Genomic DNA, 20,101 nt, shown 5'->3' with positions numbered 1-20,101 from the left:
CTAATTTACATGGTGTTGAAGACTTTGAAGGATAGAAAAACACTTAGAAAGGGGGGGATTGAATAAGTGTAACTTTAAATCTTGGACGATAAAAATAAATTGCACAATTATTTTTATCCTGGTTCGCTGTTAACGAAGCTACTCCAGTCCACCCCCGCAGAGATGATTTACCTCAACTGAGGATTTAATCCACTAATCGCACGGATTACAATGGTTTTCCACTTAGTCCGCAACTAAGTCTTCCAGAGTCTTCTGATCACACACTGATCACTCCGGGAACAACTGCTTAGATACCCTCTAAGACTTTTCTAGAGTCTACTGATCAACACGATCACTCTAGGCTTAGTTCACTCCTAAGACTTTCCTAGAGTATTCTGATCAACACGATCACTCTAGTTACAAACTGCTCAGCCAACTGCTAAGACTTCCTAGAGTATACTGATCACACGATCACTCTAGTTCCTTACAACTTAATGTAATTCTAAGAGTATTACAATGCTTCTTAAAAGCGATAATCACAACTGTGATATTTCTCTTAATCGTTTAAGCTTAATCTCACTAAAATATTACAACAGCAATGTAGTGAGTTGATGAAGATGAAGATTCTGAGTTTAGATTTGAACAGCGTTTCAGCAAGTTTGATATGAGATGTTTTGGTGCAGAATCGTTAACCTTGCTTCTCATCAGAACTTCATATTTATAGGCGTTGAGAAGATGACCGTTGAATGCATTTAATGCTTTGCGTGTTCCGTACAGCATTGCATTTAATGTTATACGCTTTTGTCAACTACCTCGAGCCTTGTTCACGCTGTGTCTACTGACGTAGCCTTTAATAGCTTTTAACGTTCCTTTTGTCAGTCAGCGTAGTCTGCCACGTGTACTTCCTTCTGATCTGATGTTTGTGAATACGACGTTTGAATATCATCAGAGTCAAACAGCTTGGTGCATAGCATCTTCTGATCTTCTGATCTTGAAGTGCTTCTGTTGCGTGATACCATCTTCTGATCTTCAGTGCTTCTGATCTCATGTTCTTCTGATGCTTCCATAGACCCATGTTCTGATTCTGCTTCGACCATCTTCTGATGTCTTGCCAGACCATGTTCTGATGTTGCATGCTGAACCATTTGAGACACAACTTCTGAGCGCTGAATTATGCGTACTCTTTATATATTTCCTGAAAGGGAAATTGCATTGGATTAGAGTACCATATTATCTTAAGCAAAATTCATATTATTGTTATCATCAAAACTAAGATAATTGATAAGAACAAATCTTGTTCTAACAATCTCCCCCTTTTTGATGATGACAAAAACATATATAAATGATATGAATTTGCGATCAGAAAGAGTAGACGGCAAAAGACAAATTACACAGCTATAGCATAAGCATATGAATATGTCTCCCCCTGAGATTAACAATCTCCCCCTGAGATAAATAATCTCCCCCTGAAATAAATACTCGAAGAACTTTAATAAAAGACTTCCCTGATTATTTCGGTAGAGACGATCATATAAGCTTCTGCCTTCAGAGAATTCATAGCTTCTGACTTCTGCTTCCATTGGACAGCTTCAGAACTTGAATTTCTTTAGATCCTTAGAACACTCACAGCTTCTGATTTCTGCTTCCATTCAGGACAGCTTCAGAACTTGAGTTTTCTGGATCTTTTAGAACATTCACATCTTCTGATTTCCGCTTCCCTCGGATAGCTTCAGAACTTTGAATGTCTACCAATCATCACTTCATGCTAGATTTGTATCAGAACATTGTTGAATGTACCAGAGCATCATCAGAGCATCTCTACATCCTGAAATGTTACAGAACAAAAACTAAACGACAAAAGTCAGCATGAACGAGTTAGAACATAAAATGTATGTTTGAACACATTATATGTATCAGAGCCATATAGGCTGAAATAATGTATCAGAGCAAATAATGTATCAGAGCCATAACATTATATGTATCAGAGCAAATAGAATTTTGTCAGAACAAGATAGACAATGATATTCAAATTCTATTATCAGTGCTTCTGATTCATTCTTCTTTCTTGCTTCTGATCTCTGAAGCTTGACAGCACTCAGCTTGCTTCAGTTTCCAAGAGCTTATTCCTTTTACAGAATAACGCTTCTTATGGTTTTGCTTATAGTGTTTGCTTTGAAGATTCTCTTCACTTCTTTATACCTGCAAAACACTTAAACCATGTAGAACTTGCAGTTCTTGTTAGTGAATGTGTGGGAGCCTCTACCCAGCAACTGATAGATTTAATCAAATCATTTATCATTTATCTTCTCCCCCTTTTTGTCATAACATCAAAAAGAATATTTAAAACGATTCAGATGTATAAAACGACAAAAGAAAACATTTACTGGAATGTAAAACACAAAGAAACTTTTCATTGATAATCAAAAGATATTACAAAAGGTTCCTATGTTTAACAAGATGAAAAACATTCCTAGCAAATACAGAGTAGAATTTCCAAAGAGGAAATGACTACAAAAATTAAAAAAAAAACAACATTCGGTCAAGAAACTCAACATAGAAGTTGAGCATTTCTTCCTACAACTCAAGAAAGTCTTCTGTCTTTGGATGAAAGTTGATAACAACATCAAAGAAGGATCTGACTTGAGAGGTATTAGAAGAGCCATCCCGAGATGCACAGAGATCTGTCGCCTTTGAGTCATGGAGCTTCAACAGGCTTAGGGTGAACGCTGGGTTTTGAGAGAAGAAGTGAAAAACGAGAGAGAGAGAGAGAGAGAGAGAGAGAAAAAACTTTTAAGAGGAAAACAAAGAGATAGGAAACCAAAAACCATTTGAAGAGTATTTAAAGGAAAATAAAGTGAAGCAATTTAAGAAAAACATTTAATGTTGCGTGACAAGAGGAGAAATAATAAAGACAAATGAGGTGACTAGCACAGTTACCTATGGTCGACGTCCCTTCAACTGCACGCACGTTTATCCATGAATAGTAACGACAGGTTTACCATCCCGAGATAAAACGTAACAGCTGTTTTGCTTTAAAAGAGGTTCTGAATCAACTTAGACAATGAAACGTTAGTAATAACCGAATCATAATTTCTAAAAGAATTCAATCAGAACTTCTGACAAAAAAAAAATGTTCCACATTCATTTCAGAAGATACTCATACATGAGAACTTCTCATCTTCTCATTCTGGGCATAAATCCATACTGATGTTCTTCAGAATGAACTTAAACCTATCTTCAGCCAGGGGTTTTGTAAAGATATCAGCCCATTGATGGTCTGTATCAACAAAGTTTAAAGATATAACACCCTTCTGAACATAGTCCCTTATGAAATGATGTTTAATCTCAATATGTTTAGCTTTTGAATGAAGAATAGGATTCTTAGATAAACATATAGCAGAAGTATTATCACAGAATATAGGAATGTTACTCTCAAATATCTGATAATCTTCTAACTGACTCTTCATCCAGAGCATCTGTGTGCTACAACCAGCAGCAGCGACATATTCTGCTTCTGTTGTTGATAGAGCAATTGTTGCTTGCTTCTTGCTGTACCAGGAGATCAAATGACTTCCAAGAAATTGGCAACTTCCTGAAGTACTTTTTCTTTCAATTCTGTCTCCAGCATAATCAGCATCGCAGAATCCTACTAAGTTGTATTCTTTAGATTTTCTGTAAACTAAACCAACATTAGTAGTACCTTTCAGATACCTTAGAATTCTCTTAACAGCAGTTAAATGAGATTCTCTAGGATCTGATTGGAATCTAGCACACAAACAAACACTGAACAAAATGTCAGGTCTAGAAGCAGTCAAATATAGAAGAGATCCAATCATACCTCTGTATAACTTCTGATCTACCTTCTTACTTACCTCATCCTTACCTAGGATGCATGTTGGATGCATAGGAGTTTTGGCTTCTTTGCAGTCCAGAAGATTAAACTTCTTCAGAAGTTCCTTCACATACTTGGTTTGGTGAACATATGTTCCTTCTGATGTTTGATTTATTTGTATTCCAAGGAAATACTTGAGTTCTCCCATCATGCTCATTTCAAACTCAGCCTGCATAGACTTAGCAAACTCCTTTCCAAGTGTAGCATTAGATGTTCCAAAAATAATATCATCTACATATATTTGACAGATTAAAATATCCTTTTCAAAGGTTTTACAAAAGAGAGTAGTGTCCACTTTTCCTCTAGTGAAACCATTGTCCAGAAGAAAAGAACTTAAGCGTTCATACCAAGCTCTGGGAGCTTGCTTCAATCCATATAATGATTTCTTTAGTTTAAACACATGATTCGGAGACATAGAGTCTTCAAAACCAGGAGGTTGATGGACATAAACTTCTTCATCTATATAACCATTTAAGAAGGCACTCTTAACATCCATCTGATAGAGAGTGATGTTATGTTGAGTGGCAAAAGAAATTAATAGACGAATAGATTCTAACCTGGCCACTGGTGCAAAGGTTTCTGTATAATCAATCCCTTCTTGCTGACTATAACCCTGAGCCACCAGTCTGGCTTTGTTCCTTACCACTTCTCCTTTCTCACTGAGCTTGTTTCTGAAGACCCATTTTGTACCAATTATATTGAATCCATCTGGTCTAGGAACAAGATCCCAAACATCATTCCTTGTAAACTGATTCAGTTCTTCTTGCATAGCAATTATCCAGTCTGGATCTTCTAGAGCATGATCAACAGAGGTTGGCTCGATCAAAGATACAAGACCTAATTGACAGTCTGCATTGTTCTTAAGGAATGCTCTTGTTCTGATTGGATCATCCTTCTTTCCAAGAATGACATCTTCTGAATGACCAGAGATGAGTCTGGATGATCTTCTGACAGATGGTTCTTCAGAAATACTTAGATCCTCCAGAGAAGCTGATACTTGATCTTCAGATTCTTTGCTTCTGAGAAGCTCTGCTTCTGATGCGTTGCTTCTTGGCTCAACAACTTCTGATATGTCAATATCATAACCTGCAAAATTATCAACCTGCTTTGGTTTTTCAGAACCAAGCTTATCATCAAACCTGATATTGATTGATTCTTCTACAACCAATGTTTCAGTATTGTATACTCTGTAGCCTTTTGAGCGTTCAGAATATTCAAGAAGAAAACATTTTTGAGCTTTGGAATCAAACTTACCATGATGATCTTTAGTGTTCAGAATAAAGCATACACATCCAAAAGGATGGAAATATGAAATGTTGGGCTTTCTATTCTTCCACAATTCATAGGGAGTTTTATTTAGAATAGGTCTGATAGAGATTCTATTCTGAATATAGCATGCAGTGTTTATTGCTTCTGCCCAGAAATGTTTAGCCATATTGGTTTCATTGATCATGGTTCTGGCCATTTCTTGAAGAGTCCTATTCTTTCGTTCTACAACTCCATTTTGTTGTGGAGTTCTAGGACAAGAGAAATCATGGGCAATATCATTTTCTTTGAAGAATTCTTCAAAGGATTTGTTCTCAAATTCACCACCATGATCACTTCTGACCTTTATGATTTTACACTCTTTTTCAGATTGAATCTGAATGCAGAAATCAAAGAACACTGAATGAGTCTCATCCTTGTGTTTCAAGAATTTTACCCACGTCCAGCGGCTATAATCATCTACGATGACTAATCCATATTTCTTTCCTCTGACAGATGCTGTTTTGACTGGGCCAAACAGATCAATGTGCAAGAGTTCTAATGGCCTTGAGGTAGAAACAACATTCTTAGACTTGAATGCAGGTTTGGAGAACTTGCCCTTCTGACATGCTTCACAAAGAGCATCTGATTTGAATTTCAGATTAGGGAGTCCTCTGACCAGATTCAGTTTGTTAATCTGAGAGATCTTTCTCAAACTAGCATGACCTAATCTCCTGTGCCAGACCCACTGCTCTTCAGAAACAGACATAAGACAAGTCACCTTCTGACTCATAAGATCTTGCAGATCTGTCTTATAAATGTTGTTCTTCCTCTTGCCTGTAAATAGGATTGAGCCATCCTTCTGATTTACAGCCTTGCAAGACTTTTGATTGAAGATTATATCATAACCATTGTCACTTAATTGACTGATAGATAAGAGGTTATGAGTTAAACCTTCTACAAGAAGTACATTAGAAATGGAAGGAGAGTTACCAGACTTTATAGTTCCAGAGCCAATTATCTTGCCCTTCTGATCTCCTCCAAACTTGACTTCTCCTCCAGACTTAAGCACCAGGTCTTGGAACATAGACCTTCTTCCTGTCATGTGTCGTGAGCATCCAGAGTCCAGGTACCATGACATGTTGTGCCTTGTCCTTCTTGCAGCCAAGGATATCTGCAATAGGAATAATCTTATCCTTAGGTACCCACATCTTCTTGGGTCCTTTCTTGTTAGATTTTCTCAAGTTCTGATTGAACTTGGGTTTAACATTATAAGCAATAGGAGGAACAGCATGATAATTTTTAATATGAGTTTCATGATATTTCCTAGGTTGTGTCACATGCTTCTTGGTGTGTGTTATGTGAAAACTTTGTGCATGTGAAGTGTGCCTAATATCATGAGAGTGGCCATACTTGAACTGATCATACAATGGCTTGTATGTAATTTTCATTTCATCAACAGGTTCAAGTTTGTATGGGGTTTCACCCTCAAAACCAATGCCAACTCTTTTGTTTCCAGACACAGCATATATCATAGAAGCTAGCTGACTTCTGCCAATACTTCTAGATAAGAACTTCCTGAAACTTAAATCATATTCTTTCAGAATATGGTTTAGACTAGGAGTGGATTTTTCTGAATTAGAAGGAGATCCAACATCATTGGATAATTTTAAAAGTTTATCTTTCAATTCAGAATTTTCCAATTCAAGCCTCTTTGTTTCAAATTCAAATAGCTTTTTCAGCTTTTTGTATTTAATACAAATCTGAGACTTGGATTCCAGAAGTTCAGTTAATCCGGAAACTAACTCATCTCTAGTAAGTTCAGAAAATACCTCTTCAGAATCTGATTCTGATGTAGATTCTGATCCATCATCTTCTGTCGCCATCAGCGCACAGTTGGCCTGCTCATCTTCTGAATCATCTTCTGACTCATCCCAGGTTGCCATAAGACCTTTCTTCTTATGAAACTTTTTCTTGGGACTTTCCTTCTGAAGATTTGGACATTCATTCTTGTAGTGTCCAGGCTCATTGCATTCATAGCACATGACCTTCTTCTTGTCAAACCTTCTTTCATCAGAAGATTCTCCACGTTCAAATTTCCTTGAACTTCTGAAGCCTCTGAACTTCCTTTGCTTGGTCTTCCAGAGTTGATTTAGCCTTCTGGAGATCAGGGACAGTTCATCTTCTTCTTCAGATTCTGATTCTTCAGGATCTTCTTCTCTAGCCTGAAAAACGTTAGTGCATTTCTTGATATTTGATTTTAATGCAATAGACTTACCTTTCTTTTGAGGCTCATTTGCGTCCAGCTCAATCTCATGACTTCTCAAAGCACTGATAAGCTCTTCCAGAGAAACTTCATTCAGATTCTTCGCAATCTTGAATGCAGTCACCATCGGACCCCATCTTCTGGGTAAGCTTCTGACAATCTTCTTTACATGATCAGCCTTGGTGTATCCTTTGTCAAGAACTCTCAATCCAGCAGTTAGAGTTTGAAATCTCGAAAACATCTTTTCAATGTCTTCATCATCCTCCATCTTGAAGGCTTCATACTTCTGGATTAAAGCTAGAGCTTTAGTCTCCTTGACTTGAGCATTTCCTTCATGAGTCATTTTCAAGGACTCATATATGTCATAGGCCGTTTCCCTGTTAGATATCTTCTCATACTCAGCATGAGAGATAGCATTCAGCAAAACAGTTCTACATTTATGATGATTCCTGAAAAGCTTCTTTTGATCATCATTCATTTCTTGCCTTGACAGCTTCACGCCACTGGCATTTACTGGATGTTTGTAACCATCCATTAGAAGATCCCATAGATCACCATCTAGACCCAGAAAGTAACTTTCCAGTTTATCTTTCCAGTATTCAAAGTTTTCACCATCAAATACCGGCGGTCTAGTATAACCATTGTTACCGTTGTATTGCTCAGCAGAGCCAGATGTAGATGCAGGTGTAGGTGTAGACTTTTCACTTTCATCAACCATCTTTTACTGAAGCGTTTTTCTCTTCCTGAATCTTTTCTAAACACGGTTAAGTGCTTGCACCTTAGAACCGGCGCTCTGATGCCAATTGAAGGATAGAAAAACACTTAGAAAGGGGGGGATTGAATAAGTGTAACTTTAAATCTTGGACGATAAAAATAAATTGCACAATTATTTTTATCCTGGTTCGCTGTTAACGAAGCTACTCCAGTCCACCCCCGCAGAGATGATTTACCTCAACTGAGGATTTAATCCACTAATCGCACGGATTACAATGGTTTTCCACTTAGTCCGCAACTAAGTCTTCCAGAGTCTTCTGATCACACACTGATCACTCCGGGAACAACTGCTTAGATACCCTCTAAGACTTTTCTAGAGTCTACTGATCAACACGATCACTCTAGGCTTAGTTCACTCCTAAGACTTTCCTAGAGTATTCTGATCAACACGATCACTCTAGTTACAAACTGCTCAGCCAACTGCTAAGACTTCCTAGAGTATACTGATCACACGATCACTCTAGTTCCTTACAACTTAATGTAATTCTAAGAGTATTACAATGCTTCTTAAAAGCGATAATCACAACTGTGATATTTCTCTTAATCGTTTAAGCTTAATCTCACTAAAATATTACAACAGCAATGTAGTGAGTTGATGAAGATGAAGATTCTGAGTTTAGATTTGAACAGCGTTTCAGCAAGTTTGATATGAGATGTTTTGGTGCAGAATCGTTAACCTTGCTTCTCATCAGAACTTCATATTTATAGGCGTTGAGAAGATGACCGTTGAATGCATTTAATGCTTTGCGTGTTCCGTACAGCATTGCATTTAATGTTATACGCTTTTGTCAACTACCTCGAGCCTTGTTCACGCTGTGTCTACTGACGTAGCCTTTAATAGCTTTTAACGTTCCTTTTGTCAGTCAGCGTAGTCTGCCACGTGTACTTCCTTCTGATCTGATGTTTGTGAATACGACGTTTGAATATCATCAGAGTCAAACAGCTTGGTGCATAGCATCTTCTGATCTTCTGATCTTGAAGTGCTTCTGTTGCGTGATACCATCTTCTGATCTTCAGTGCTTCTGATCTCATGTTCTTCTGATGCTTCCATAGACCCATGTTCTGATTCTGCTTCGACCATCTTCTGATGTCTTGCCAGACCATGTTCTGATGTTGCATGCTGAACCATTTGAGACACAACTTCTGAGCGCTGAATTATGCGTACTCTTTATATATTTCCTGAAAGGGAAATTGCATTGGATTAGAGTACCATATTATCTTAAGCAAAATTCATATTATTGTTATCATCAAAACTAAGATAATTGATAAGAACAAATCTTGTTCTAACAGACTTGATATTTAAGAATGTTCTTTTTAAAGATTCAAGTTTAAATCATCTTTAGATGTTAATAATTTATGTGTTAGACTATAGAATAAAGCTTTGACTTCAATTAGAGTCGAATAAATATAATTTTCATAATTAAAGGATTAAAGGAATTGGTTTTATATTTAGTATTTCAATTTTCACAATGCTCTCTAATTAATATGATTGGCATCCTCTGAATGAAAGTTATACAAAAATAGAGTTTGCAAGAGAGTGATTGGCTTCTAAAACAAGAGAAGTTCAAGGTAAACCATGAAACATGTCATTTCCAAAATACAAGGAAAGCCTCTTATTCCTTCATCACTCTTATCATCTTTTCTCTTTCACCATCTTCTTCTGTATGAAAAATATTGTTAAAACAATAAAGAAAAGTTTCCATTGCTACAAGTTCATGTATAATAAAAAATGGAAACCGTAAATTCTACAATAATATGCACAAGTCCTCCTCTTAATACTCACAAGAGTGTGTGGCAGCATGGCAACCCACTTTCTTCCCCCACTCCTCTTATCTTCCTTCAGGTCTCTATTATTACTATAGTCACACAATTCTTGGATATTTGTCTCAGACCCCTAGGACAAACCTCTCTCGTTTCTTATATTCTTGTAAGCTTCTTATATTTAATCATCATCATAATATTATTTATTTCCTATTAATCACATTCGTATGTGTTCAAAAAAGGAGTAGCGGCGCACCTTGTTAACAGCCTTGTATTTTTATATAAACTTTATTAGTAATATGTATTTATTACTTTACTATATAACTAACATTCCTCGTAAATTGAATAGGGAGGATTGGTATTTGGTCCATCAGTTTTGGGGCACAAAGAGACGCTGACAAAATTCTTATTCCCTATGAAAGGTTCTCTAACACTCAACACAGTGGCAACTTTCTTTCTCGGTTTCTTCTACTTCATATGTTGTGTAAAGATGGATACAGCAACAATGTTGAAAACAGAAAAACAAGCCATCACAATTGGTCTTTCGGTTTTCCTATTCACATTTATAATCCCTCTTGGAATAGCTTTTGCATTGATCAGTTTTGTTGCCATGGACAAATCTCTCATCGAGGCTCTCCCTTTAATAGCCATCTCGCAAAGCTTAACCGTGTTCATCAGTATATCAGTCCTTCTGACAGAGCTAAAAATCCTAAACACAAATGTTGGTCGTCTGGCATTATCATCCGCGATGTTTACCGATGTTTTTAGTTTCTCTATAACAGTATTTATATTTGCAGTATTGCAGGTTAAGACTAGTAATAAGAGTATGTTGACACTAGTATGGATTCTTCTTTCCATTGGAGGACTCATTGTTTTTATCATATATGTAATGAGGCCGGTTATGAAATGGTACATTGCACGGTTAAATGGAAAGCCTGTCGGCGAACTTTGCGTTGTCAGTATCCTTCTATGTGTTCTCTTGGCTGAATTTTTAAGCGAATTCATTGGGCAGCATTATGTAATGGGAACAATATTTTTTGGCCTAGCTGTTCCTGAAGGGCCTCCTTTAGCATCGACTTTGATATCGAAAATGGAAACGCTTACTTGTGGTTTTATGTATCCAATATACCTTGCTGTCAGTGGATTGCAGACTGATATATTCAAAATCAGCATTCACACTACTTGGATTATAACTGTCGTAGTGATGGTCTCTTTTTTCGTAAAGATCGTTGCTGTTATGTTGCCAGGTTATTATTACAATGTTCCCATGAGAGACTGTTTTGTGATTGGGCTTCTTCTCAATGGCAGAGGTATCGCCGAGCTCGCGTTATACAATGTCTGGAAGGAAGGCAAGGTAAATCGATATTTCAGCGCAGCTTTCTGTCTGTTTGTCTTCTATTTTTGTAAAAACTAAACTTCTATAATAATGAAAAATTGTTTAATATATCTAAATTTTGATGATACTTAAGAATCTCTTTTTTATGGCAGCAACTAACAGGGCAACAATTCTCTTTATTGGTTCTGACCCTTCTACTGATAAATGCTATCATAGCACCATTGGTAAAATTCGTATTTAACCCTTCAGGCCAATATCGTGCTGGAAAAAGATGTTCAATATTACATATGAAGCGAGATTCTGAGCTCCGAGTCATGGGATGCTTTTACAAGAATGAAAGCAGCCCAACAATGTTCAACATTATAGAAGCCTCATGTGCAAGCATAGAGAGCAATGTTACTGTTATAGCACTTCTCCTTGTAGAGATTCTCGGAAGATCAAGGCCTCTTCTCGTCGCTCACCAACCGCATGATACGCTTCGGACAACAAGATGTTATTCATCTCCACTCGACAAAGCATTGAAGCAATATACACAACTGAATGAAGGATGTGGGCATGAGGAATCATTCACATCGGTCTCCGACTTCGACACAATCCACGAGGACATCTGTCGAATATCCCTCGACAGAATAGCCAACATTTTGATCATGCCATTCCACAAAAAATGGGAGATAGACGGAACCGTCGTGGTAAACAATAGAGCAATCCAAACAATAAACATTAAAGTCCTCGAAGGAGCGCCTTGTTCAGTCGGAATCCTAATCGACCGAGCTATCTTAAGCGGTTCTCCGTCGCTAATATTAGGAAAGTCCGCATACTATGTAGCAGTAATCTTCATTGGAGGTCCAGATGATTCTGAAGCACTAGCCTATGCTAGTAGAATGGTTCGACACGAGTGTGTGAATGTATCAATTATTAGGTTCCTTATATTCGGAGAAGAGAATTCAAAAGATAGAAAACGTGACACTGATCTTGTAGATGAATATAGATATTATAACAACGGAAATAGAAGGTTTGAGATAACTGAAGAAGTTGTGAAAGATGGATTAGAATTTTCTTCTATTATAAGAAGAATAATAGATTGTTTTGATTTGGTTCTGGTAGGGAGGTCACATCCACAATCAGTTTTGTTGCATGGACAAGATCAATGGAGTGAGTGTCCTGAGTTAGGTGTGGTTGGTGATATGTTGGCTTCACCAGATTTTGTGACAAAGGCATCATTGTTGGTTGTGCAACAACAGAGAATGGGAGGGAGATTCTCTATACCTAGTGTTATGCCAAGTCCAAGGGATCAGGTTGTACGTGATATTTCATTGGATGATTCAACAATACCTTCCTGTAGTATTTCAGTGGGTAAATCTGACATGTAATGTAGATACATCTATTTTATTAGTGCTATTTATATGTATATATAATATATAGGGTGTTTATGATTCACCATTTACTGATACTTCATCAATTTAGTTTCACGTAATCAAATTTTTTTCATACATTTCACAATTTGCTTCGGTACACGGGCCATTCAACTTCCACCTACCTTTCACAAATTGTTTGAAAAATTGATTTATCTTTCTTCATTTTGCAAACTGCTTTTTAGTTCATTGGCCATTGGAGTCTCAGTGTGCCAACCAGTACATCATCCACCAACGGTAACAAGTAACATATAAATAAAACTGTTCAATAAACAACAACATTATTTTTTTCTTATAAATGTGGCTACATAAAAAATTACATACTCAAATTTCTCGTACTTTTATTCCTCTCTCACAATTTCATCACTTACTTCAAACTATATTATGTCAAATGGATCCTAATCAATATAATTTTCAACAATCTATGTTTCATCTCATGCAAAATTATCAAATTCTTAATCCTCAAAATTTTCAATATTCATCATCGTCTAACTCAGAGACATCTTCAAGTTATGAGTATAACTCATCATCTTCAAAGGAGCGTCCAACAGAACAATGGGCAACAAAAAGGAAAGGTATGGCAAAGGAAAATGCTAATGCATATGAATCATCTTCTAACGTTATCCAAGTTACAATGAATAAAAAAGTAGCAGCAATGGAAAATTTAACTCAACTTATAGAGGAAGAAAACATATTAAACAAGGAAAATATGAAGCTTAAAGTAATGTAATTCATCATGACAGACACTTCTAGGATGAATAATAGTCAACATGATGTTCATGAAAAATATTGTAATAGGCTAAAATAAAAATATGGATTTTAGTTAAGATGAAATGCTATAGTATTATCAAAATTAAATATTATGTAGTATTTTCAATGTATTAACACCTATATAAAATGGTCATTAGCACCCCTTTAATTCATAATAAATATTATGTTCTTATTTAAACTAGTGGTTATTCTTATAACATTATATATATTTTTTCTCATTCTTCACTTGATTCAAACAATTCAAATATTCTCAACAAAATCTTTTGAAACTTTATTGAAGAATAATTTATAGACAACACATATGCAGAACTACAAATGTTAATGCTCGAGAAGGAACGTCAGTCTAGAAATTCCTCTAGGTCGAAGAGAAGAACAATGATAAATCAGAATCGTGAAGAAGGGCACAATTGATTATTCAATTACTACTTCTCGAAAAATTTAGTATACATAAATGCTCAATTTCGTAGAAGGTTTATAATTCATAAACATGTTTCTTTGAATTTAAGCAGCCCTTGGAAATCATGTTGAGTATTTCCAAATGAGGGTTTATACAATTAGTAAAATGGGTCTTTCACGATTGTAGAAACGCATATCTGTAATTTATGTGTTAGCATATTGGGTCTCCCAGTAACACTGTAGACGAATATGTTCTAATTGGTGGAAGCAGTTGATTTGAGTGCTTAAAGAGATTCATAAGGGCGTGAATGAGGTATTTCGGGACAATTATCTGAGAAATTCTAACAACAATGATGTTGAACATATTTTACAAAAGGAGGATTCACGTGTTTTCCATGTATGTTGGATTCAAAAGTTTATAGTTAAAATCTCAAGAAGACCTCTTAGGGACTGGACTATCCCAACATTCGGCCAAACCTTACTCTCTTTATTTTTTGGTTATTTACTATTTGTTTTATTTCTCCTGCCATTTATTCTTAAGAAACTATTAACACAGTTTTAATTAAGAAAAGTATAAAAGTAATCACAAATTTTAAATACCACAATTCACGCCTCCTCGTCTTATGCTTCAAGTCACTTGTTCAACAACATCATCTAAATAAAGACTCATTTCACCGATGGGCAAGTGAAAGGATGATGTCCCTTAATGTCATCTCACAGTGAATCTGGACAACATTCATGGTCTATGTTGGTAAGCATGGCAACGGGGCGGGTCAGGGACATTTTTACCTTTCCTTAAACAATCTTTGTTCCATGTCCCAATCCCCAACAGCGATGGAGAATTAAAATTCAAATCCTTCCCAAACAGGTTCGGTTGGGTTCCTGTATCTCCGTCCTGCCACCATCCTTTTGCCACCATCCTTTTAGTGAAATCAAATCTTTGAATAAAAACATTTATTTTTTTCCAAAATAAATTAATTACAAATGATAAAATAAAACAATCTAAAAATTTTTCATACATAAATTTTAAATATTTTAAATAATAAATACAAATTAAAATATCAAAACATTAACCACATACTAAATATTCTAAATTATCAAAACTAAATAATAAAATAAACGAGGCGATTTTGGGGTGGGTACTAGTGTCCCCATTATCCGAATCATCCTCATATTTTATAATCAGGGAAAATTCAAATTCAAATCCGAACCCAAACCCAAACCCAATCTAAGCGGGTTTTCTCGTTAAATTATGGACGGGTTCGAGTAGGTGCGACTACTTTCCTTTCTTTTTGCGCACAAGTTTGTATTAAGATACACCAATGTGCCTAAATATTATTTGTTCATTTGTTATTTCTTTGTAATTTTAAACATGTATAATGAGTAGGTTCCAAAGAAAAACCAGCAACGGGAAAAAGAAAAAATATATTTTGTCATGGTCCAGAAAAGAAACTTTTTGAATGCACTATGCATGGTATTAGAGAGATCATTCTTAAAGTTGGCTCCGGAAGATACCTGTCGGATGCATGATGACAAAGATGGGCCTCTAATATAGATTTTTCATGAAGATTCCGTGAAATTATTTAAATAACAAATACATTATAAATTTAAACTTCCCTCGTGATTTATTTGAAGATTTACACGGAGTTGTAAATCTTAAGATTTGATTTGAATGAAAAATAAAAGTTTTGAATTATGAAATATTTTAAAATAAAACACCGAGAATAAGGGAGAGAATCATTGTGTCTAGAATAAGGGTGGACAAGAAGTAACCATCCAACTGTACCTGACCAGTCCGAATTCGATTTTGTGCCACAGTTCAGTTGACTTCAGTTTATGGGTTTTTTTTCAATCCAACTGATTGGATATTAACGGTTAATATTGGTCGGGTTCGGTTGGTAAAATGAGCCCCGTCAGAATCTGATCCGAACCAAATATATAATACTATGTTGGATCTCAAAAATTTAGCCCATATTATTCCTATGTTACTACGTTGGATCTCAGCAATTTGGCCCAAATTAATAACTATATAGATGTTTCAGGATAAGGGTTTAACATTCTTTTATTTATTTCATACCCTAATTTTGACCCCCCCCCCCTGAGATGTCACATCTCCAGACATTTCATCAACTCAAGACAAATACCCAGAACAGTCACTTGTTTACCTAGTACTCAGTCGAGGGTGTCCAAGGACAAGAAGCTCAGGCAAAGGATCAATCAATAAGAAAATGATCTCCAGCACAATCATAGGACTCAAAATGATTCATTCATCCACCTATGATGATCAGACATCAGTCATCAGGACTCAGGTTTGCTCAAGTCACCAAACTAGGGTTTTGAGCTTATCAAGGACTAAAATCAGGGCCCACATATGGGAAACCCTAAAAAGCTCCAGGGCATCACTCAAAGTGTTCAATCATCCTCAAATGATCCCTACATCAATATCCAATGGGAATTGTACTTCAATTCAGAGGCCACAGTCATCAATTTCATTTGGCCTACAATTAGGGTTTTTGACCTAATTCACTTGGACAGTTGACTTTTAATCAAGACATGGTTCCACAACTCAAAACATGGCTCAAGAACTTCTATTACCCCCAATATGTTCCATTCATATCATTCATTTGAGGAGGATAGCTTGATTCATCTGGAATCTCCAGGAATTGCAATTCATTTGAAAAAGTCAACTGTACAAGCCACCTTTGACTTTTTGAGTTTTTAGTCAATCATGGGCTTTTGAGGATTGAAATCATCAATATGTGTTTATTGAAGCCATTTTACCAAGAAAAATCAAGAAAATCAATTAAGAATAAAAAAGTCAAAGATTGACTTTTCCATACTTAGAAATTTTTCTAAGTGTTTTAAGGTCTTTTTTCAAAACTTTGGAAGGGAATATCTCAAAATTTCAAGTACAAACTGGAAAAAACTTCCAACATCAAAGTGGTAGATTTTGATCCAATGAACAACTTTTTGACATATAATTTTTTGGCTAAAAATCAACCATTGAAGAGATATGGAGCTTCAAAGTTGCTGCCCAATCAAGAATGGTGAAAAAACCCTAGTTTTCTTCAAACTTTATGGGTCATTCCCACTAATTTCCTTGACGAATTTGAAAAAACACAAAACATATGAATTGAATTACATGTCAAGGGATTTCCAAATTGTCCTCAACCTCCTCCAAATTCATTTTGAGCTAGGAGTTATGCTTGTTCAAAGTTAGGCTCATGAAGTGAAATTACAAGTCATGACTAACTTTGGTTTTGGTCATTTTTGTGCAAAGGCCTACACTAATTGGTGCATCTACACTTCAAATATATTAGAAGAGATTTTAGAGAATCGTTTGAATCATTTGCATCAAGATTCCAAAACATCCAAAAATCAATGCCATGTGACTATGTAATCATTACATTTAGGAATTTATGGCAAATGGTGATTCATCAATTGGAATATTTTCTGAACCAATTAGAAAGCTCTACTCATCAGAATTGTCCCCTAAGATCAGAAAAGATCAATGGCTAGGGAGCTTGCTCGAAATTGACATCATTGCATTTTGAGATTCTTTGAAATTTCTTCATGGCCAAGAAACCAAAATTACCTCACTAAGCAAGCTCACTCTCTTCAATCTGTACAGTGTTCTTTGCCTATAAATATAAGCGCTCTCCTCCATATAATTCACACCAAAGCAACTCCAATTCTTGCTTTCTCCTTCTCTCTCTCATACTTAGGTTTTTCAAAGGTTCTTTGGGAAGAAGACTCTGATTCTTCAAACCAGAGCTCTTCCTTTGAAAATAAGTATTCAAACATCTCAAGGAGGTTCATTAGAGGTGACACTAGTAGAAAAAAAGCTTTTTAAGTCGGTTAAAAATGACTTTTTAAGTCGGTTCCGAACCTGACTTAAGAATTGGCGACATAAGAAGTTTTGACTTCTTAGGTCGGATTTAGAACTGACTTAAAAAAATGTTATTAGGTCTGTTAGACAATATTCGACTTAATAAGTCTAGGCTTTCAAAAAGCTATAATACTATATGTAACTGACTTAAGAAGTTTCTTTCTTAAATCGAATATTCTTAACTGACCTAAAAAGTTGTATTTATTTTTAATACAGGAAATTCACCCTTCGTGCTAACTATCATTTTTAAAATAAATTATTATTCTACATTAATTATTTCTTAATCTAAGGTTAATATCTATTCCAGTTCATCAATTTATCTTATATCTAGAATTAGAAATAAATCTTCAAAAGTCAATTTATTTTCTATACATTACCAACCTTACCAATATCAATTTACTCTAAATAAAATAATATATTCCAACTTTACTCTGTTAACTAACAAATAACAGTAACAACCAAAATGAATCAAAGGTCAATTCACAAGTTGTGCAATACTAAATATATCTAACTAAAAATCAAGTCCTTCTGGTGCATTTACATGAGGAAAACTTTAAGTTGAGTTTCATAACAAAGGGTTTCAATTTAAACTGGTGACATGTGAAGCTACTTGACTTCCCTATTGATTGGAAGCTTTCATCCTCGATGAACTCTTGTGATAAACTGGTCATGAAGAGAATACTCTATGAAGAGAATGAAAAAGAGAATGAAAAAGAAATGAAATGTCTCATGATGAATTTCTTTTCATTCTATATTCATGTATATAGGTATTCACACAACACGTATAAATATTTGGTAAATGGATTAACCACCTGCAAAATAAAGTAGCAGAAAATAATGTTAGCAATTTATATGGTTTATAAGACAACAAGAATATACTAATATATAATAAACTATCAATTTAGTCTCTAAAGTATCGATCTCGATCCGATTCAGTTTCTAAAGTATATTCTACTAAGAAAATATCGTAAATAGAATATAGATTTGTGTACCGTAGTCCAGACAACAATCTTGGTTGCATCCAAATCTTGGGGCAGGTTAAGTGTAAATTGAGAGTATCTTCTCCAAACATTCTGTATCCCATAACAGCTCCTCTAGCATAGAGTAAGCTACAAAATCCGAAGATACAATATAAAAAATCATACATTGTATTAGATAGATTCAAAAGGAGAATTATTCATAACACATTCGTTCGAAATTTTAAACCATGGCTAAAGACGATCTTTGGTTAATTGTGCTACTAGTACTGCAGGAAATTTTAAACCATGGCCAACTTCTTCTACGCCGACCCATAACAAATACTTAATTGATAAAACAAGTGCAATAACTCCACCGGCTATCACAGACATGGTAAATAAATGGTTATATTAAGCTCAAATGTTAACCAAAAATCAAGTCACTATTACGCAAAATAAGTGTTACCTGAAATGTAACTAAGAATACTAAGGTCACGGAGCCTAACTGTAGGAAGAACAACCAACGGGGTAATTACAGCAAAGAGTGTTTTCGGATTCAACACAAATACACCTAAATTTAAGTATGCATTTGGAAACAAGGAAGCCAAGTTTTCACTTTCCAAAATTATATACTCAATGCAACAACCCTACGTGACAACATATAAGAGTGAAACATAGAAAAAGGTATCATGGATTGCTATCTATCTCGTACTAATTGAATGAAGGAAGATATACTTGCATATAATTCAACGTACAATACTATCTGCAACCATAAAATGGAGGAATCAATGGAAATTGAGATTAGACACCACTGCAACCTCGAAATGCATACAAGAAAAGAGCATAAAGATGAGCATGAAGATCGACTTACTAAAATGGCAATACGTCCAGCAGTACCAAAAGCAGCTTCACAAATGTCAGGATATGTCTCAAGACCAGATTCACTATCCAAGTAAGAACGCAAAAGCAATACAGTATAAAAGGAAAGAAATCCGAAAGTGAACAAGATAGAAAGTCCTACCCATCCACCTTCTTTAGCAGCATAAGGCGTTGAAAGCATTCCTACTCCATAAAGAACACTTATGCCTACAAAATCCATAAATGCACATATTCTCAAATCAACATATCTTAAATTGAACAAAATCAGTACTAAAAGAGCAAGATCTAGCCATGGTTCCATAAATTCGTTACCATTATGCACAGCCTGCCCGAAAGAGCAATTGTATGATAGTTTGACTAATATCATAGCTCTAGTTCTACTAATATCATAGCTCCAAACACAAACACTTGATAACTGATGGACTTATACTAGGTTGACCACTGTACCCATTCTGAACTCCATGACCCGCAGCAGGAACAACGCCATGACTAAGAGCATTACTTGTTCCATGACTCCCTAACACCCAACACCGCATTTATTCAGA

General features: G+C 35.6%; 1 protein-coding gene and 1 pseudogene across 1 annotated transcript; one reads left to right on the top strand and one right to left on the bottom strand.

Moving 5' to 3' along the window:
- Positions 1–9,842: 9,842 nt before the first annotated feature.
- LOC131656156 (cation/H(+) antiporter 15-like) lies at positions 9,843–12,669 on the top strand. The gene is made up of 3 exons (XM_058925915.1): positions 9,843–10,083; positions 10,267–11,271; positions 11,406–12,669. The coding sequence occupies exons 1-3, from the start codon at positions 9,886–9,888 to the stop codon at positions 12,621–12,623; spliced, it is 2,421 nt and encodes an 806-aa protein (XP_058781898.1). The 5' UTR covers positions 9,843–9,885; the 3' UTR covers positions 12,624–12,669.
- A 4,967-nt stretch (positions 12,670–17,636) lies between these two features.
- On the bottom strand, positions 17,637–20,092 carry LOC131658386 (amino acid transporter AVT1C-like; annotated as a pseudogene).
- Between the last annotated feature and the right edge of the window lie 9 nt (positions 20,093–20,101).

Source organism: Vicia villosa, linkage group LG3 (assembly GCF_029867415.1).
Source record: "Vicia villosa cultivar HV-30 ecotype Madison, WI linkage group LG3, Vvil1.0, whole genome shotgun sequence".
In the NCBI taxonomy this organism is placed as follows: Eukaryota; Viridiplantae; Streptophyta; class Magnoliopsida; order Fabales; family Fabaceae; genus Vicia; species Vicia villosa.
Note: the sequence above shows the minus strand (reverse complement) of the source record. Positions and strands in the feature narration are given on the sequence as shown.